This window comes from Muscardinus avellanarius, assembly GCF_963383645.1.
Source record: "Muscardinus avellanarius genome assembly, chromosome: 3".
NCBI classification, from domain to species: domain Eukaryota; kingdom Metazoa; phylum Chordata; class Mammalia; order Rodentia; family Gliridae; genus Muscardinus; species Muscardinus avellanarius.
The window spans coordinates 36946059-36966739 of NC_137788.1; the positions used below are offsets into that span (position 1 = coordinate 36946059).

Genomic DNA, 20681 nt, shown 5'->3' on the forward strand with positions numbered 1-20681 from the left:
AGGAGGGTCCCGGGTTCCCCTTCCCGTGATAGGCTGCCTCCTATGCCACGTAGTCCTGTCCCACACGATAAGTCTGAGGGCAGAGCAGCCTCATGGCTCCTGGACTCTCACCTTGCTATGAGAGCCACCCTCAGCATGCACTCTCCTAGGGCCCCAAGCCCCCCAACTCCTGGGCTTTCAGATCTAAGGAGAAAAGACTGGCAGGTCCCAGTGCAACTTCCGCCTCCTCCTCCTCCTCCTCCCCAGCCTTCTCACGCACTCACACACCCTGCTGAAACCCGACCCCGAGGCTGCCTGGCTTGCTGTGTCTCTGGCAGGGCCGGCGGGCCAGGGCCTGTCCTCCGAAGCCTGCCCCACCCTGCCCTGCTACCCTCTTGGCCAGGGCAAGCAGGTCAGGCATCCTACAGCCTCACTGGTCTGACCAGACATGCCACACTTTAAGGGCCACCATCGCCTTGGCCAGAGCCCCAGACTGACACACTGATCTGGAGAGAAGCCCCTGGATTCTGTCGTAGGTGCAGTGTGAGGCTCAGCCCGGCCAGCTGCAGACAGAATTCACTCACACACACACACCACCTTTGCCATCACTTGCCCCCACACTTCCTGTTGTTAATGCTCCCCCGCCCCCCCAGCTCAGCTTCTGCTAGCACTGAGCCACCTCCCAGCCACTGAACAAAGTGTGTGTGGGGAGCACTGGAAGAAGAGTGCAGGTCCACCTAGGAGCCTGGGAAGGCTTTCCAGAGGAAGTGGCTTTTAAAGTCAAAAGAGTAAGAATGAAATTTCCAGGCAAGTAGAGAGGAAAGAGGGCTGGATGCTGGGGCAGGGACACAGGTCCCACGCAGAGAAAGTGCATGGTAAAAGTGCATGTCTGAGGAGCGGCAGATAGTGTGTGACTGGGAGAGGGGTGGTCCTGGGAGTCAAATCCAGATGGCATTACACTGGGGAGTGAAGAGGAGAGGAGAGAGGGAGAGAATAGCTACAGCTGTTGCCAGAAGTTTTACCATGAAGGGAAAGAGAGGGGAAATTTATAAAGGGAGCTTACGGTCAGGACAGTTTGTTGAGTTTGCTTTTGCATGGGAGAGACCCGAGTTTGTGTGCTGAGGGGGAGACAGGTGGGAATGGGGTCCAGAGTATGATGAAATGGTGGGCTTTGATGGTGTGGGGTGGGGCGAGGAAGCCAAATTTAAGGATAGCCAAAGGGACTAACAGATTCATGGGTAAAGCAGCAGGAAGCCGAGGAAGTCCCCTTGCGAAGGTGTTGGTTTTCCCTGTGAGGTGGGAGAAGAGCTATCTGCTTAAAGAGAATTGGAAAAGGAGAGTTTATGAAGAGCAGAGAATGTGTGGAATAGCTGACAGGTGAATGATTGGGCCCAGCTGAGGTTCAAGTTCATGAATTAGTCATAGTATATGTTCGTGTGTGTGTGTGTGTGTGTGTGTGTTCGTGTTCATTCAGGTGTGTTTTCAAAGCACCACAAGTGTAAAAGGCACAAAAGTTAGTGAGCGGGACATGAAGTCGAGGAACGGGGGGTATGGCTGCCGTAGGAGGGAGGCTGAAGAGACAGATGGGCTCTAGGAAAGAGAGAGTGGACTAGGAGTATACACGAAAGCCAGGAGGCCTAGGAGTGACAAAAGCAAAGGAGAGGAAGGAGGGGATGATAAGTTCTGGAGCATGGCGGCAGCACTGAGAAGCTACCACGGAGTGGTACCACCTGAGTCACATGAGTTGTCTGTGAGCCAGAGTTTGAAGGTGTTGGAATTTCTGAAATCAATGAGCAAGAATAGGGTGGCATGAAAGAGGAGGCAGATGCTGGAATCTTCAATGAACGTGGCAGTGTGGGTAGCTGATTTCTTGAGAGCCTGGTGTGGGGGAGATAAGAAGGTGGCAGTGGTGCAGCAATGAGGGAGGGGATGAGATGCTGGAGATCGGTCAGGTGCTGGCCGTGACTTACAATTTCCAGGATCAACCACTGTCCTTTCTGGGAGTTTTCAGGTAACCAAGAATGTAGTTGTACCAGGTCCTGCTTCCATCCTGAAATCTGATCCCCATAGCCATGAAAGGCTGCAGGTGGCCGCGGGGAGGAGGCTAGAGCTCACCACAAGTTGAAATGGGGCAACTTCCTTGAATCCCTGCAGCTATAATAAATGGTACAAGAAGAGAAAGCCAGGGGGAAAATAAACATGAAAATCACCTAAAGAAATGGCAAAGAAGAGCTACAGAATGGTCCCCAAACAGTACTTTGCTGGTCATATGGAAATGGGTAAAATTAGATCCAATTTTAATACCAACCAAAATGGACCACAGATTTAAAAAATAAAACATACAAGTACGAGAAAGTATGGATGAATTTCTATACACTCTGGGGAAGAGGAAAGCCTTCAAAAAATTCTTCCTATAGGAAAATCTTTACTCCAAAACCCAGAGATAAGAAAGGAAAAGACTGATCATTTTACTACATTAAAAAAAATCTATTACAAAAAAGGAAAATTAAAATACCACAAGCCAAGTAGATGCGCAAACCTGGAACAATGTTGGTAATTGTATCTCAGAATGTGTATATCCTTTTTTTTTTTTTTTTTTTGCGGTACTAGGGGTGGAACCCAGGGGCATTCTACCTCCGAGCGACACTGCAGCCCTATTTTTTATTCTTTATTTTGAAACAGGGTCTCACTGAGTTGCAAAGGGCCTCACTTAGTAGCTGAGGCTGGCTTTGAACCTGCATAATCCTCCTGTCTCAGCCTCCCAAATACTGGAATTACAGATGTGTGCCACCATGCCTGGCTAGAATTTGTATATACTTAATATATTAGAAGTTCAAAGAATAGAAGAAAAAAATAATATCCTATAGAAAAATTAGCAAGAAATTTGAAAATAATTCACAGAAAACTACAAATAGCCCTTAAATATATGAGGCAATTATCAATTTCATTCACAATAAAAACATATAAACCAGGCGTAGTGGTATATACCTGCAGTCCCACCTTCTCAGGAGGCTGAAGCAGGGGAATCACTTGAATCTTGAAGTTGAAACCACCCTGGGCAGCATAGCAAGATCCTGTCTCGAAAAAAATAGCAATAGCAACAACAGAAAATATATGTAAATTAAAATAACAGTGAGAGGCTATCTCTTTGCTATTGGATTGATGAAATTGAAGCATTTGACAGTGTATTCTATTGGTGAAGTCACAGGTTGGAGGCCAAGCTCAGCAACTTAGCAAGACTCTTAACCTATTCAGACCCTGTTTCAAAACAAAAAAATTAAAGGACTGGGGATATAACTCAGAGATAGAATACCTTTAGGTTAGCTGGGCTTGGTGGCGCACGCTTGTAATCCCAGCATTCGGGAGGCTGAGACAGGAGGATCCAGGTTCGAGGACAGCCTCAGCTATTTAGTGAGGCCCTCTGCAACTCAGTGAGATCCTGCTTCAAAATAAAGAATAAAAAATAGGACTAGGGGTGTATCTTGGAGGTAGAATGCCCCTGGGTTCCATTCCTAGTACCACACGCACACAACAAAAATAGGTTCAGTCTCCAGTACCATCCCCCCCCCCACCTATGCATGCACAGAGAAGAAAAAGAGAAGAAAAAGAAGAATTACAGTTGATTGATGTGTATCAAATATGTTAAAATATACACTCAGTGATTACGGGAGGGGCTATCACCTTTGAAAGATGTTAAGAAAACCACTCATTCTGAAAATTGGTAAAGAGGGAAAAAAAGTTTTTCCTGTATGACCAGTTCCTTAGGGTAACCAGAGTTGAGAGAAAGTTTATAGAAGTTTCTGGAAGTTTACACAAGGATTCTAGCATCTGAAAGAAAAAAATGGATCTAGGCACTGATCCTTTGGCTGCTAAAGGCATTCTGGGTGAAGCTATTAGAACTTTACAAGCTCCAATCTGGCACGCTTGAATCAATCTGGCACGCTTGAATCCAGTGACCAACCTTGCCAGATGTGGTGGTGCACACCCGTAATCCTGATCCTGACACTTAGGAGGCTGAGACCGAGGGTCATAGGTTTGAGGCCAGCCTTGGCAACTTATCAAGGCCTTCAGTAACCTAGGGAAACCCTGTTTCAAAATAAAAATAAGAATGTCTGAGGGCATTGCTTGGATGTAGAATGCCCTTGAGTTCCACACCCAGTACAAAAAACAAACAAACAAACAAACAGATCTATCTTACCACAGGGGAAGCAACTGTGTATTATAGAAGACTGTTCCTAAGTCTGATTAAGTCTTCAGCTCTTGGTACCACTTCAGGAGAGCAGGGGACAGAGGAACATGCTGAACAATGTCTGAATATGATAGAGAAAATGTGGACTGGGAGGACCTCCACGGCACACACGACTCATTTCATTTATTGATTTTTGTGTGTGTGTGTGGTACTGGGGTTCCTGGAAGCCCTTCTACCTCCGGGCTACACTCCCAGACCTATTTTTTTATTTTTGGAAACAGGGTCTCTTAAGCCAGCGCGGCTGGCTTCGAACCTGCGTGATCCTCCTGTCTCCGCCTCCCAAGCGCGGGGATTACAAGCGTGCGCCACCACGCCCGGCTCATTTATTGATTTTTATTTGCATGCACCACTGGAGACTGCACCTAGGTCTTCTATACGGAGCTACATCTCCAGCCCTTTACACTTTATATTGACATAGGGTCTTGGTGAGCTGCCCAGTCTGGTCTCAAACTAGCGACCCTCTAGACTCAGCTTCCCAAGTCTTTGGGATTATAGGCATGCACCACCGTCCCTAGCATAACCCATGTTCATTAACATTTTCTGCTTTTGAATATGTGAAGTTTTCCCTAGTAATATGTTTGAAAAATAGGACCGGCACGAGGCTCAGCCACAGAGCGGCCGGCCGGGGATCGAGAGGCCTGGGGTTTGATCTCCAGCACCAAAGAGGGGAAAATGTTTAAAAAACATGTACACAGGAGGAACAAAGAGTGCCTTTTGCAAAAAGATGCACCCAACTGGCAGCAAGAAATGGTAGAGGAGAGCTGACCGAGTCCTCTAAGGGATATAAAAAGAGGCTGCGAAATGCACGTCTAGAACACGAAGGCTGACAGAAGAAGGGGTGAAGAGGCAAGTGTTTGAAAACAGATCATAAAAGTAAAGATGGGATAAGCTACACCCTAGAGGCAGAGGCTTTTACGGCCCTCATTAGGCCCATTTAATGTTTTTTGCTGTGATCTGTCCCTGCACTTGTTTGGGCCATTACTAATATAGCAACTCCTGCTTTTTAGAAGGCATGTTTTCACTTATCCTTTATATTTCATTGTTAGGAGTTGATCCTTGTTGCATTACCCAGAGCTTATAGCTTCTGTTGTTACACCCGGTCTCTGCACGTTAGGAGAAAGTCAGCCTACAAATTAATGTGGGGAAGGGAAAATCTGTTTGGATATAGACTAAAAGGTCATCTCTGTGTTGTAGGATTATGGGTATGTGTGTGTGTGTGTGTGTGTGTGTGTGTGTGTGTGTGTGTGTATGTGTGTGTGTGAGAGAGAGAGAGAGAGAGAGAGAGAGAGAGAGAGAGAGAGAGAGAGAGAGAGAGAGAGAAAGCGCTTACCTGTATTATTTTTATTTTTCTGGGGTAACACACATTGCAGGTTACACCAAAAAAAACTGAGGTGTTTTTAAAAGTAACAATTAGTATAATAAACAAAAAATGGGTGGGTAGGGAGAGGAAAAGGAAAAAATATGTTGAGATCATTTGGCTAGATCTTAGGAGATTTCATTAGCATAGGACATCCCATACACATTGGGAAACAGATAAAATCCTGTCCAAGCTTGACATAGAAACTTGACAAAAATTTTATAACTTAGTCCTGACCCAAAAGGAGTGGTCCCTGATGAAGGCGATTAGAGAGACTCTGTTGCCTCTGATATCACTCAGAACTTGGCCGGGATCCTCAGTAAAAAGTGAAACCTCGAATATATTCATTTACTTAGTTTTCACATATTAGGCATGAGAACTAGGCATTGCCCTTGTACAGAGGGGGGAAGTGGCCCAGACGCAGTCGCTGGTGCCCAGAAGCCCAAAGAAAAGCCAGGGTGCAGGGGCGGCCTCTCAGCGCTGAGCCTGGACGGGCATCAGAGCAGTGAGCGATGGGGGAGGGGCAGCACTGGACGCTTTCCGCTCCTGTCAAGCTCCTGTCAGAGTTTCTAACAGATTAGACCTCCAGTGATCGCTAGTACTATTCCTCCTGGGATGGTGTGTTGAGGTGTTGGTGATGGAGATGAGCAATGGCGCTTGTATTCCAGGGTGTTAGGGGGATACGCTAGCTTTCCCGTACCCTTGTTCTCCAGAGGGCTCATTTGGGTTGAGTTAAAAATCAAAACAGAAACCACTGAAGCCTAGGCCTCCACAGTCATTCTTGACCATTAAAAGGCTCTGAGGAGGCCCCACAGCAGGACTCTGCGCACACAGTGAGTGACAAGAGCTGGACCTTCTGGGCTGCCGGTGCCCTGGAAAGGGTCTCAGACCAAGTGCTAGGTTCCACGTGAAGCCCTGTTCTCTTGGCACCCTGGGGCGGCTGGCTCCTCCTGCACCTCCGCCCCTGTGCCTCCCCTCCCCTTGGGCTTCATCCCATCCTCCCAGGCCCACAGCCTGCCCAAGAACAGTGACCTTGCCTTCCCCCTCTTTCCTCTCCAACTCCTCCAGGCCAACACGGCCCCTGGGCCCTTAAAGTTTAGGCTCTCCCCGCCCTCCACATGAGCTTAGGGTCCATTCCCTTCTCCTCAACAACAAACCAACTCCATTCTCTGTTGCCCTGACAGCTCCTCTCCACCCTGCCTCCTAATCTTTTCCCTCTCTCCTCTACCAAACCTGTCTCCCGTAGCCCTTCCCTTGCCTGGTCTTCTCACCATGAGTCCTCCTCCTTCCCCACTTTGGGTGGTCCACCCCAAGAATCCTCTCCAAAATTCTGTCTCCCTGCACTGGCTGTGTTTGGATATTTTTCCTCTAGCTAGACAGCATCTTTACACCCTGTTCCCAGACTACAGGAACACAGTGGGCAGCAGTGACTGTAGATGGATGTAGATAACCTTCCAGAGAGCTTCCAGCTCCCTCCGCTCCTCCAGCTGGCCAAATACTGACTGGCCCGGCTGCTCCTTCCGTTTTGGGCTGTACTCAGCAAGATCAGGGTTTTGGGCTGTACTCAGCAAGATCAGGCGAGCACCAAGCAGCAGAACAGCAGGCCAGGCGAGGGCAGGGAAGGCGTGCTGGAATGTGGGGGTGGCTCCCTGCAGACCCATCGCCACGGCGGACGCGCGCAAGAGCCATGCGGTGCTCCAGCCTGTTGCGTTGTTTGTGGTCCTCAGAGCCCTATTGTATTCCAGGTTTTCCAAGCCAGCACCCATGTTCCTGGATGACTCCTTCCGCAAGTGGGCCAGGATCCGGGAGTTTGTGCCGCCTTTTGGGATCAAAGGTCAAGGTATGTTGGGGACCCTGACCTATGTTGCCATCTGCCTTCCAGACCATCTCCCTAGGACAGGACAGCCCTGTCCTCAGAAGTCCCTGTGCTGGGCCCACCCATCCCCCACTCTCAGTAGCACTGAGGCCCTCTCCCCTGCGTCCTTTTCTCATTCTACTTTAAGGAGTGTTGACTCAGAGCCTGCTCTTTGTCAGGAGCTCCTCTACAATAGTGACCTAGATGGGTGTCAAAACTCCAGTGTAGTGGAGATACAGGTACTCAGAGACAGAAAGGCTCTGCCAGGGGATCACAGAAGAGAGATGCCAGAGACATCATAGAACCCAGATAAGGTGGGGAGAAAAGAAGCCATCCCCCCAGGAACACTCCCAGCATCCTCCAGCATCCCCACCTAGTGTCTTTCATCCTAACGATAAAAGATTCTTATCCTCTCCAAGGCCGATCTTTCCCACTACACTCAAAACCTGTCCCCCCTATCACCTTAGGGACCTCTCCCGCACAGTCCCCCGATGTAAGACGTTCCCATCCCTGATGCTTGAACTTCTGTGTCGAGTTCCTGCACTGTTCCGTGGCCTGGTTGAAAAGAGCGGGGGACGTGGAGATTAGATCCCCATCCTACCTCCTTACCAGCTGTGACCATGGACATGCTACTTCATCTGTCTGCGCTTTAGTTTCTTTATCAGCTAAACGGGAAGGCTAGAGCCGGGCGTGGTGGCGCACGCTTGTAATCCCCACGCTTGGGAGGCTGAGACAGGAAGATCGCACGGGTTCAAAGCCAGCCTCAGTTACTTAGTGAGGCTCTCAGAAATTTAGTGAGACCCTGTTTCCAAATAAAGTATAAAATAGGTCTGGGAGTATAGCCTGGAGGTAGAAAAGCCCCTGGGTTCCACCCCCAGTACCACACACACACACAAAAAGGAAGTCTAGTATTATTGTATAAGGTTGTGGTTAGAATTAAATTAAATAAAACAGCTGTTTATTGGGCCAGGAGACCCAATAAACCCTTTGCTCAGCTGGCCCGCCCTCCCTGAAAAGAAGAAACTGGCCTTCCAAAATGCTGTTAGGCTTTGATTTCAAGCCTCCAAGGACATGTATAAGGGTTGGGTTGGGCCATATGAAAAACTCCTTCCCGGGTACCCACAGCCAAGCAGCATGTTCTCTCTTAAACCCTCCCTCAAGACTCTGATCATAGATAGAGCTACGAAGGCCAGCGAAGACCGACCAGAGCCCACTGACCAGGCAGGAGCCGCTGTATGTGCCCTTCCTGCTAAGAATGTTTCCTAGAAGACAGGGCCCATCCTTGACCTTGGCCAATTAGTAACCAAATGCTCTTCCATACAGGTAAAATTGGGAGTAGGGAGAGGAGGGCAGCTTGGCCTTCCCTGAAGCCCACTGTAAGGTGTATCTGAAGACACTTAGTATAGAATATCCCTTAAGGGGCTGTTCCTCACCCATTTTTATTCAGCTTCTGGAGAGATTAACCATGCCTGGCCTCCTCTTTCTCACCATGTTCTCCTGAAGAATCTCTTCCTCCCCACCATTCCAAGGCAGCTGCTTGAGCCTCCATGAAATCCAAAGGAATCTGTCCAGGCCTTTACTTGACCTCTTACTATACCTGGCAATGTCTCCCCTCCCTCTTTAAAAAAATTAGCTGGTGTGGTGGCACACACCTGTAATCTCAGTACTTGGGAGGATGAGACAGGAGAATCGCAGGTTTGAAACCAGCCTTGGCAATTTAGCGAGACCCTGTTTAAAAAAAAAAAATTGGCTGAGGATGTAGCACAGTGGTAGAATGCCCCTGGGTTCAATCTCCAGTACCAAAAATTTAAAAATAAAAATAAAATTTATATGTGGGGCCAGGCATGGTAGCACACACATGTAATCCCAGTACTTGGGAGGCTAAAACAGGAGGATCACATGTTCAAAGCCAGCCTCAGCAACTAAGCAAGGCCCTCCACTACCTAGTGAGACCCTGTTTCCAAATAAAATAATAAAATAGGACTGGGGGTGTAGCTCAGAAATAGAATTCCCCTGGATTCAAACACTACAATAAAAAAAATAGATGTAGGACTGGATATGTAGCTCAGTGGTAGACCGCTTGCTTAGTATGTGTGAGGTCCTAGGTATAATCCTTAGCCCTGCAAAACAAAACAAAAAAATTACATGTGTTAATTTTAGAAGCCTCCTTTATAAACATGAAATATCTCAGGCATACAAAAAGAATGAAGAATAATATAATAAGAACCCACACACCTTTTACACAGCTTAAGAAATAAAGCACGATCTGGGTGTGGTGGCACACACCTATAATTCCAGTACTTGGGAAGCTGAGACGGGAGGATTGCAGGTTTGAGGCTAGTCTCAACAACTTAGGGTGGGAGTATAGCTCAGAGGTAGAATGCCCCTGGGTTTCGTACCCAGTACCACAAAACAAACAAGAAGAAAAAGAAGGCGTGAGCTATAGTCAGCTGCGGTGTAGCTTCTCTCCGCCATGTTTCTCCTTCCCTGGGAGATCATTACCCTTGTTCTGGGGTTGGCATTCCTATGCCTTGTTTGTTTATTTGTGCCACGCATTTATATATCCACCTAAAATATATTGATTTTGCATGTTTTAAGCCTTATACATGGCAACATTCTACATGTGTTTGTGTGTGTATTCTTCAAATCGATTTTTTTGCTTATGTTTTTAGCTTTCTCTGTATTGACACACAGAGCTCTAGGTCACTGGCTTTGTTTTGTTTTGGTTTGGTTTGGTTTTGACTGCTCTGTAGTATTCCCTGAGCCACATGTGATCTAGTTTCCTTTGGTTAAACATCTGGGTTGCCTGCAACATTATGCTACTATGTACAGTTTTGCAATGAACATACTGTACAATCTCCTTGAATAAACATGTGTTTTTTTCTGTTCTATACCCCTAGGAGTAGAGCTGTAGGGTCTTAGTCTAGGCACATCTACACCCTTTTTTGATCTTATTAAAATGCTCTCCACTGTGTTGGCACAACACAGTGTTTTTATGCACATTATCTTACACCTTCCTAACAACTCTACAAGGTAGGAGTTAACGTCTTCATCTTAGAGGTGAGGGCTTAACGTCTTCATTTTAGAGATGAAGTCACTAAAGCTCAAAGAGTCAGCCATAAGCCAGGCGTGGTGGCGCACGCTCGTAATCCCAGTGCGTGGGAGGCTGAGGCCGGAGGATCATGCAGGTTCAAAGCCAGCCTCAGCTACTTAGTGAGGCTCTCAGCAACTTAGGGAGACCCTGTTTCCAAATAAAGTATAAAATAGGTCTGGGTCTATAGCCCGGAGGTAGAAAGCCTCTGGGTTCCACCCTCAGTACCACGGAGGGGGGGGGGTGTAGGAGGAAGTCATATATATCAGATCACAGCACTCTCGCATAGCAGAGCCAGGATTTGACTCCAAAGCCGATGCCCTTGTTACCCTTTATATTATAGTGCTCTCCTTATGCCAGAGTTGGAAAGGGCAGCGGTTCTCATTGCCAGAGCCAAAGAGGGGCCAGGAAGCTGAGGTCTGAACATGGTGACAGAATCTGAGAGAGGTCCAGGGGTCCCGGAGTGCGGTGGCGGGTGGCAGCCTTCAGGGGGTGAAGAAGCAGGTTAGAGATGCGGCCGGGTGAGTGCGAGGAGCAAGGAGAAGCTGGCGTCAGAGGCAGAGGCAGGCGGCCTGCCCTGTGAGCGCCTCGTCCCTGGTGTTGCCACTGGTCCTCTGGAGTCTGCTTGGTGGGGCACAGAGGTGACCACATCAAGGTCTCTGTCCCTGACTAGGAGACTGGGATGCTCCCGCTTCTAGGCAAGGCACTGTCCTGGGTGCTGCACATCCTGGGGCCTGACTACAGAGCTTCAGAAAGTCAGATGGGCTCCCGTGGAGGTGAAGAAGCCCTGGTAACATGCCTGCCAGTGTTAGGGGACTGCTGTCTCCTGCCCCTCTCCTTTCTGGGGAAGAAAGTTAGGAACGTGGCCTGACCCAACCTGTGGCTGGAGTGTCCTTTCCCCTCCACCTCCACTCTGGCCCCAGGAACTTGTGCCTTCAGTAGGGTTATCAGCTAAGGTGTGTGTGTGTGTGTGTGTGTGTGTGTGTTGTCTAGAGATTGAACCCAGGGGTGTTTTAACTCTGAGCTACACCCCATATCCAATCCTATTTTATTTTTTTATTTTGAAGCAGGGTCTTGCTAAATTGCTAAGGGTCTTGCAGAGTCTGAACGCAAACCTATGACCCTCTGGAATTACAGGCATGCATCACAACTCTTGGCATCAGCTAACATTCTATGGGAACTTAAGTGACCCTCTAACAGTAACCTGTGTCCTCTGTCCACAGACAATCTGATCAAAGCCATCTTGTCCGTCACCAAAGAGTACCGCCTGACTCCTGCCTTGGACAGGTGAGCCACTTGCCGCCCAGCCCCCACACCCAGGCTGCCTGGCACACCCAGAGGTGCCTAGGCCCACCTGGCCTCTCCTGGACACATTCCCCATCATATCTGCACATGTGTGTACAGGTCACACACTAGGGTGGGTGCAGCAGGAAGGTGGGACACTCCACTGGCCCTGCGTCCCTGCGGGCTGTCAGCGCTGGGCGAGACATCTCAGTCCTCTGACATCAGAGGTTTGAGCGTGAGACTGGGATTGAGGGTCCAGGTGGTGGGGCGGCTCCAGTCTGGAGGCAGTGACAGCTGAGAAACAACCAACCTGAGAGGGGAAGCCTCTAAGGCGGAGGCAAGAGAAACAAAATAAGTAGGCTCCTTGGTGGCTGCTGGGAGCGTGACAGCCTCAGAGTTAAAAATAAGCCAGGCACAGCATCCTGCAGCTTCCGGTTCCATTCCCCTGGCCTTGCTGTCCTGGCAGAGCCTCGAGCTCAGCCCACCTTCCCCTGAGCCCTGAGGCTACCTGCATCCCACTAGTCCCTGGGGGCCTTTACCCCAGAACACCCTCCTACTGGGCCCTCCTCGCCTCCCAGGCTGGTCCCCAAGACTCTCAGGGTGCCTGCTTTCCTAGGGAAGTATTAGTTAGGGTCTAGGAATGTCAGAAGAGTCCAGGCTCAGTGCCCACAGTGTGGCTCTGGGCTCTTCTTAGATGCTGCCCAGAGCCCTTAGGTCTTCCTCCAGCCCAGCCTGGTCCTAGCCAGCAGCGGGGTTGGGGGAGCCTGGGCTGGGGGATAAAGCCAGTGGACAGCTCTCCACAGGCCTCGCCTCGCTCTCCCCAGCCTCCGCTGCCGCCGCTGCATCATCGTGGGCAATGGAGGTGTCCTCGCCAACAAGTCCCTGGGGTCGCGAATCGACGACTATGACATCGTGGTCAGGTGAGCTCCCCAAAGCACCGCCTTGGGCGCCTGAGTGTCCCGGGCCAGACCCTGGCCCTGAGCTCATCCAGAACAGTCTGTCTGTCTGGCCACCTGGGCTGGAGGCCAACGGAAGCCTCAAGAATGCTGTGTTGGAGGCACCGGGTGACCTGGACTGTCCATTCTCTGCACCTGGGGGCTAATGGGACCACAGTGCCTCCGCAGGCACAGGCCCGAGGCAGGCTCTGACTGAGCTGCTCTCTGTAGACTGAACTCGGCACCGGTGAAGGGCTTCGAGAAGGACGTGGGCAGCAAAACAACCCTGCGCATCACCTACCCCGAGGGCGCCATGCAGCAGCCCGAGCAGTACGAGCGTGACTCCCTCTTCGTCCTGGCCGGCTTCAAGTGGCAAGACTTCAAGTGGCTGAAGTACATTGTCTACAAGGAAAGAGTGGTGAGCTCCCCGGCCTCCCTGCTCCCCTGAGCCCAGCAGGAAACCTCAAAGGAGCCTTGATGACCCAAAGCCTAAAGACACTGAAGGTGACCAAGGGGCAGAGAGGACAGGAGCCTGGCCAGGCCCTCACGCTGAAATGCCTGATACCTGCTGTCTGCCTCCAGATACCCAGGGCAAGCCCTTTCTCAGCCTCTCTAGCCAGACCCCAAAAGCCCTCATGGCCCTTTCTTGGCCTTAGGTACTGGGGAAAGAAAGCTCTCATCTCTAAGGCCAGCCCCTGTATTACTCCCAATCCCCATAATCTCCCTTCCTGGCCTGTAGCTGCCTCCTGGATCCCCAGATCTGCCTGGGAGTTCCTTTTGACTCTGGTCTTATGAGTTTGGCCTTCTTTCTCAGTAAGAGGAAGGTCTTATTTGGGCCCTGAGGCCATTCTGCAGGGATAGCAGTTTGAGGGTGCTGTCTCTTAAACGCAGAAGTCCAGGCATCCCTCCACTTTGTATGTTACCACTGACCTGTACCTGGCCCCCAACCTGCCACAGAGTCTGGTCCTATTCTTTGGGCATGATCAGCTTCTGTATTCACTTTTCTATACAGGCAAGGGTCTAGGCCCATTTCTTTAGGAAGCTACAGGGCAGAGTAGACCACCCACTGGGTCCCCTCCTATGACCTATATTTCCCAGCTTTGAGTCTACAAGGACACCTGCCAACTTGTCTGGGTCCATCCCCCATCTCCTCCCCTCCAGCTGTCACCAGCCACCCTGGGGAAAGGTGCTGTCAAGCTCAGGCCATTCATCTTCCAATACCCAAGACTCTCACCAGACATTGATGACAGATGGCCTTCTGCCTACAGCAAGAAGCTAGTCGTTCTTTCTGGCAGTTCAGAGGAGAGTTGGGGGTGGGAAAAGCTTAACCTGCCTTTGGGGAGCTCAGTGCAATTTGGTTTATTAACTCCACAGCCCTTTCCTAAGCAAGACCAAATTCAGGCAGTGTCAAGTAGGTAGCGAGCCAGAGAGAAGACAGAAGTCAGGTCCAGAAATTCAGGTAGGTGGGACACTGGGGAGGGGAGCCCATCTCAGCGACAGGCTGAGGCGGCCATGGGACTGCTGGGTCCCACCAGCTTCCAGAGGGAAGGAAAGGGCCAGGCAGCAGTGATCATTTGGCCTCAACCAGCCCTAGCTTTGAGCAGGCCCCCTGCCCATGCAAACCAGCAGAGAAGGGGGCTGAGGGAGCGCCTGCTCACCCTCAGGACCCTAGCACCCCAGACCCAGTGTCCCCAGGTCTTCTCTTTGCCTGAGTGCAACAAAATGGAGTCATAGGCGGGCACTTTGAAGAGAGAAATGGGAGGAAATTTGGCCTGCCTTGATGACCTGGGGGTCCTGGGGCTGCTTCCTCACCTGGTCTTCTGCCCATCTGCCCACCCCTCCTGGCACATCCTTTCTCCACCTCCCTCAGGGCAGGAGCTCCTGGAGGGCAGGGCTCTGATCCCATTGGGTTTTGCCCCTCAGCACCCAGTCCCCATAAATGCTCTGGAACTGATCTGGAATTGGCTGAAAGGCCAGTTTCTGCTTCCTGCTGGGCAGACTGGGAAAAGCCAGGCAGCGCAAACGAGGAGGGCAAGCCAGGGTGGGTTAGGGGCAGCCGGGGGGTTACTACATGTTCCTTCAAGAGCATCATGACAGGACAAGTCCAGGATCCTTCCTGTTCACCCAAGAGAGGAAGGGAAAACGAAAGGTGGAGCCAGCTAGAGTGGAGGAAGCCAAGAGCAGGCCTCCCAGGAGGCTGCGCAGCTCTGGCCTGTCCTGGCCAGGGCAGCAGGAGGTCAGGATCCTGAGCAGGGCAGGAGGCAGTGGGGAACATACTGGGCTCTACCCTGGCCAGGCGTGGGGTCAGCCTGTGCGGGTAAGGACTCTGCCCAGGGAGAGGGCAGGCAGGGCAGAGTCCTCTCAAGTCCCGTGGTCCTTCTCTACTGCCAGTCAAAGATGGTTTGGGCCTTTGGAGTGAGCTGCCAGAGGAACACCAGAGGTGTCCACATAGCCTCTCCCAGCACCAAGACTGGCCCTGCCAGGCCCTTTGCTGCTCCATAGCCCCTTCTCCAGGGCCCTTCTCCACGCAGGCCTCAGGCCAACGCACTCGCAGGACCTCACCCTGGTCTATTTGCTTCTCTGGCCTCTGAATTGAAGGTGACTGTGAGCCAGGCTGCCTCTCTGGGTGCTCCCATCTGGTGCCCTGCCACAGGGCCCAGCTACCAGCTGGTCCTGCCCCTGCAATGATGTTTCTAGCCATTTAGCCTCTGGCTGCTGGCAGCTCTGCACCTGTCTGGAGCTCACCTGCAGAGTTCTGGCAGGAGGCAGCTCTGTTCTGGAGCCAGGGCCTGGATGGGCAGGACTGGAGCAGGCATCAGGCCTCAGTCACACCTGCTGCCTCTGCTGGCTCTATGGGCAGCCACTCACAGCCTGTTCCTTTCTGGTACCCAGGAGTCCTGGTGTGCAATAGGAAGGGGGAAGATGAGGGAAAGGAAGACCGCACAGCCTGTGCCAGGTCTGGCCCTACTTCTTTTCCAGGTGGGAGCGCTCTTCTTCAACATTTGTGACCATTTAGTTCCTTGGTTCACTGGACAGTAGCACAGAAAACTCCACTTTACCAAAGGCTTTTATCTCTCTGATCCTGGGGCCTTGCCCAAGCCAACAAGCAGGTAGAGGAACTCCTAGCAGACTGTGTGCTCAGGGGAGCTGTGAAGAGAGCCAGCAGATGGGCAAGTAGGGATCTGTGGCCAGAAGGGAGAGTGGAGCTAGGGCCCCGGGCACAGCTGGATGTAAGACCCTAAGGGGAAACTTCTCAGAGGCCCATGTGCAGTCCCCCCCCCCATGCACCCACACGTTTGCCAGGCAGAGCAGGGCGTGCAGGCTCTGAGCTGGCCCCTAGGAATCCAGAGATGAATTCAGTACTGTTCCAACACACAGTGGCTCAGTCTAGTGGGAGAGACGGTTCCCACACTTGAATTACAGGGTGGTGTGTAGAGCCATGATCAGGAGACACCAAAGAGGAGGGAGAGGGAGGGACAGGAGGAGGCCCTGCTGAGCTGGACGCTGCAACAGGAGTCAGGAGCGAGTCAGGTGAAAGGTGGCACAAGTACGAAGGCCCAGAGATGGCGCTCCATGCAGGACACTAAGTAATACTGTGTGGACAGAGCAGGGATGTCTGCCAATGTCTCAGATGCTCTGGCCTGTGGGCGAAGGCCGGAAGCACCTCATCTGCAGAGGACAGGATAAGTGAGGGCCGGGGCTGCCCATCCAGTCCCCGGGTGGTCCTAGCCCTGCGGGGGGAAGGGAGGGGACAGGCTGGGTGTTGGCCACTGGACAGTCTTAACACAGGCTGGACCTTCCAGCAGCAGTTCAGTCCTGGGGAGGGCAAGCTCTCAAAGGCCAGCTAGGGCCTGCATTCATGCTCAAGGGGACGAGGTCCCTGAATTTGTGTGGGACAACATGGCTTAAGAAGGGAATATGGAAGTAGGGCATGGTGGTGCATGTTCATAATTCCAGTACTTGGGAGGTGGAGACAGGAGGCTCGCAGGTTCAAAGCCAGTCTCAGCTACTTAGTGAGACACTCTGCAACTTAGTGAGACCCTGTTTCGAAATAAAGAATTTTTAAAAAATAAGGCTCAGGTGTAGCTTAGAGATAGAATGCCCCTGAGTTCAATCCCCAGTACTGTAAAAAAAAAAAAAAAAGAAAGAAAAAAGAAAAGGTGGGGGAAGAGGAATATGGGAATATGGAGCTAAATATAGTGGTATATACCTGTAATCCCAGTATATGGGAGGCTGAGGCAGGAGGATAGCCGGTTTGAGGCCAGCCTCAACAACTTAAATGAGGCCCTCAGCAATTTAGTGAGGCCTTTCCTGTTTCAAAATAAAAATAAAAAATTAAACTAAGGCTAGGGTGTAACTCAGAGGTCCCTGAGTTCAATCCCCAATATGAAAAATGGAGAGGAGAGGATACAGCTGGGCATGATGGCACACACCTATAATCCCAGCAACTCCAGAGACTGAGGCAGGAGGATCACAAGTTTGAGACCAACCTGAGCAACTTAGTGAGTCCATTTTTCAAAATAAAATATGAAGCAGGGCATGGTGATGCAAGCCTGTAATCCCAGTGCTTGGGAGGCTGAGACAAGAGGATATAGGTTTGAGGACAGTCTCAGTAAGTAGTGAGATCTCATCAATATAGTGAGACCCTGTTTCAAAATAAAAATAAAATAGGGTTGAGGGTGTATCTCAGAAGTAGAATACCCCGGTGTTCGATCCTCAGTGCCACAAAAAAAAAAAAGAAATATGAAGAATTGTGGTATAGCTCAGTGGTACAGCGCCCCTAGGTTTAATCCCCAGTACCTTCAAAATAAAATAAAGGGGGGGGGGTGACTTAGGCCATGGAGTTATACAAATTTGGGTTTAAATTTAGGCTGTGAGGCCAGGCGTGGTGGCACACACTTGTAATCCCCACACTTGGGAGGCGGAGACAGGAGGTTCGAAGCAGACGTGCTGGCTTAAGAGACCCTGTTTCCAAATAAAAATATAAAATAGGTCTGGGAGTGTAGCCTGGAGGTAGAAGGGCTTCCAGGAACCCCAGTACCACCAAAATAAATAAATAAATAAATAATTAATTAATTAATTAATTTAGGCTGTGTCACGTATTAGCTGGATTACCTTAGGTAAAGTACTTGCCCCCTTAATTTTAGTCTCACCTACACAACAGTAGTGGTACTACCCATCTTCTAGGAATGTTTTAAAAATTAAATGGAGCTGGGCATGGTGGCGCATTCTTATAATCCCATTATTTGGGAGGCTGAGACCGGAGGATAACGGTTTGCGGACAGCCTCAGCTACTTAGTGAGGGAGGCCCTCTGCAACTTAATGAGACCCTGTTCCAAAATAAAGAATAAAAAATAGGCAGGGTTGTAGCTCAGAGGTAGAATGCCCCTGAGTTCCATTCCCAGACCTGAAATTTAAAAAAAAAAATTAAATGGGACAGAAACATGTTGCCCAGAGAACATAGCAAGCTCTTAGTCTGGGGCAGTTATTAATGTTGTCTGCTATTATTGGTAGCTGTTGTTACTATTAGAAAAGCCCCTTTGCAGGCATGTTAGAAAAGTTCCCATTTCTTTCTCTCTCTCTCTCTCTCTCTCTCTCTCTCTCTCTCTCTCTCTCTCTCTCTTCTTCTTCTTTCTTTTCTTGTGGTGCTGTGCTCAAACCCAGGGCCTCACGCATGCTAGGCAAGCGCTCTACCACTGAGCTACAGCGCAGTCCTGCAGGCATTTTTCTGTTCACGCTGCAGGGCCTGGCCAAGCTGGTGACCTGAGGTCAGGGGTCAGAGGCCAGGCAAAGAGGGGGAGACAGGAGCCTCCTGACAAATAGCAGCAGGGCTGAGCTAGCCGTCTGGGAAATCCACAGGGTAAGCAGGGCCACCAGCTCTCCAAATGTGCGGCCTTGCTGGACCAGGCCCAAGCTGGGGATTACATGACTGTCTGCACCTGAGTCTCTGCTCTGCTTGGGTCTGAGAGGACTTGGAGGGGCCCAGGAGGTGCCCAGAAGAAGAGGCTCGGGTCAGGGCCAACACCTGGCTGCACCCAGACTCCCCTCCACACCTCTGAGGCAAGCCTCAGGCCCACAGGTGCTTTCTTGGCAGGCATCTCCAGCGGCCACAGCTCTTCCTCCCGTGTCACTTCCCTGCTAGAGCTGGAGGACGTCACACTTCCTCCACAGGCCACCTCCTGACCACTGCTGCTACAGAGAAAAATCACTCAGGATTGGGCTCAGGGCACGACCCTCCGTCCTCCTCGCTGCCCTGCGTGACCTTTGGGTCACTCTGCCTCACAGTAACTGTCACTGCGGTGCTCTTCTTCCCGCCTGGCCTTCAGTCCCTCTCCCTTGCTTCTTTCCCTCCCTGCCTCCTCCTTCCGTCATCAGCATAGCTGTCATTGATTAAGCTCCTCGTTCTCCAGCTTTCCTTGCGCTCCTTCATACAGTTCTCATGAAGAGCCTCGTAGACAGTACCATCATGGTCCCATCCTAGGGGAGCTGCAGCACCAAGAGGGTGAGTTGCTTAAGGCCTCACGGCTAGTTAAGTCATAGAGCTGAATCTAGAGTCTAAACTCAAGGACAGACTTGAGAAATAAGTCTGTCCTGACCACATACCTTCCTGCTTAGAAGCCTCCATGATTAGCTCCTACCTGCTGCGGCCTAGGAGGATGGGAAGAGCTGCTGTGAGCCGAGGTTCCCCCACACCAGGCTCTGGGCTACGTGACTTGCGCACAGCTATCTCCACCAACCATCAATGCCGGCCAGGCAGGTACCAGGAGCACTTGTGAGTGGGAGAGGCACATTTAGACCGAAGGTGGCTTGCTTTAACCATTGCACGTCTCATTCACTCTTTGGTTCATTAATTCAAGTCGGTCGCCAAAGTCACGTGAAGCCCCATGCTTCAAACGCCGCCTGCTCGCTGGGCGCGCCCCTCCTCTCTGCCTTTCTCTGCACCAGCCAGTCTAGTAGCAGGGACCGAATGTTGCCATGGAGAGCGAAATAGCAGATGAGGTGGTAAGCCATGGTGCTACTTTTCTAGCATCTTGGGGCCACTTCCTGTTTGTAGGTCATTGGTCTTCTCGGGAAAATAAAGTCAGGGAAAATAAAGGTCACCATCATTCAGGAATTCACCATCATTCTCAACATTCAGTTGAGAACTTTCCCGCCTCTGGTTTCCGAGTGTCCCCGCGTCCTCCCTACGTGCCTCCTCTGGCCTCCTTCCTGGGGCTCTTCTCTTCAGGGTCTGCTTTCTCCTCGGCGCTCACCCGCCAAGCACGTCATCAGGAGTTGCCTTCCCTCGTTTACCTCCTTCCCACCTCTTCACCGCGTCCCCTCTCACACCTGTTTGCCCAGGTCTCTCTCACTTAACAACAAAAGCCCGCCCTTTAGCCTATGTTCACCTCTCCCCTCTCCTTTCCTTTCAGAAAAGAGTCACAGCTAGGCACTTGGGAAGCTGAGAAAGAGAAACCACAGGTCCACAGCCAGCCTCCGCAACTTAGTGAGACTCTGTTTCAAAATAAAAAATAAAATAGGAATAAAATTGGGCTGGGGGTATGGCTGAAAAGTAGAATGCCCCTAGCTTCAATCCCCAGAATCTCAGGATGGACAGACAGAGGAAAGGAGGGAGGGAAACGTGTCCCAGCATCCTTCCCCTTTTCCCCTTCTATTTCTCGCTCCTCCAGGCTGGCTTCCACACCCATCTTCCTACTGGCAGGGACCTTCTGATTCTCAGTCCAGTGGACCCAACCTCTGCCCTCCTTTTACAGGAGCGCCTTGTGAGCAAACATCCACGGAGCATTTGCTGTGCGCAGGGTGCGCGCTGGGTTCTGGAGTGGTCCCTGGTGCTCACGGGCCTGCAGCCCCAAGCCTGGGAAACATCTGGATTCCACCATCTCCTTTGCCCTCTGTGGCCCACTATTCAGTCTCCAAATACAAATGTATTT

At 50.9% G+C, this 20681-nt stretch overlaps 1 protein-coding gene across 14 annotated transcripts in view; it reads left to right on the forward strand.

Annotated features, from left to right (window-relative positions):
• The window catches only part of ST3GAL3 (ST3 beta-galactoside alpha-2,3-sialyltransferase 3), a gene marked incomplete at both ends in the record, with an annotated part of 197677 nt that overhangs the window by 158826 nt on the left and 18170 nt on the right, over positions 1-20681 (forward strand). For 8 of the 14 annotated variants that reach the window (XM_080693225.1, XM_080693231.1, XM_080693233.1 and 5 more), the window contains 4 exons: positions 7331-7425; positions 11755-11818; positions 12640-12735; positions 12982-13168. The exons of 1 other annotated variant lie outside the window; for it this stretch is intronic. In XM_080693225.1, the coding sequence (XP_080549351.1) occupies positions 7331-7425; positions 11755-11818; positions 12640-12735; positions 12982-13168 (442 nt within the window). The remainder of the gene's footprint in view (positions 1-7330; positions 7426-11754; positions 11819-12639; positions 12736-12981; positions 13169-20681) is intronic. 5 more of the 14 variants (XM_080693227.1, XM_080693228.1, XM_080693229.1 and 2 more) reach the window with 2 other exon arrangements.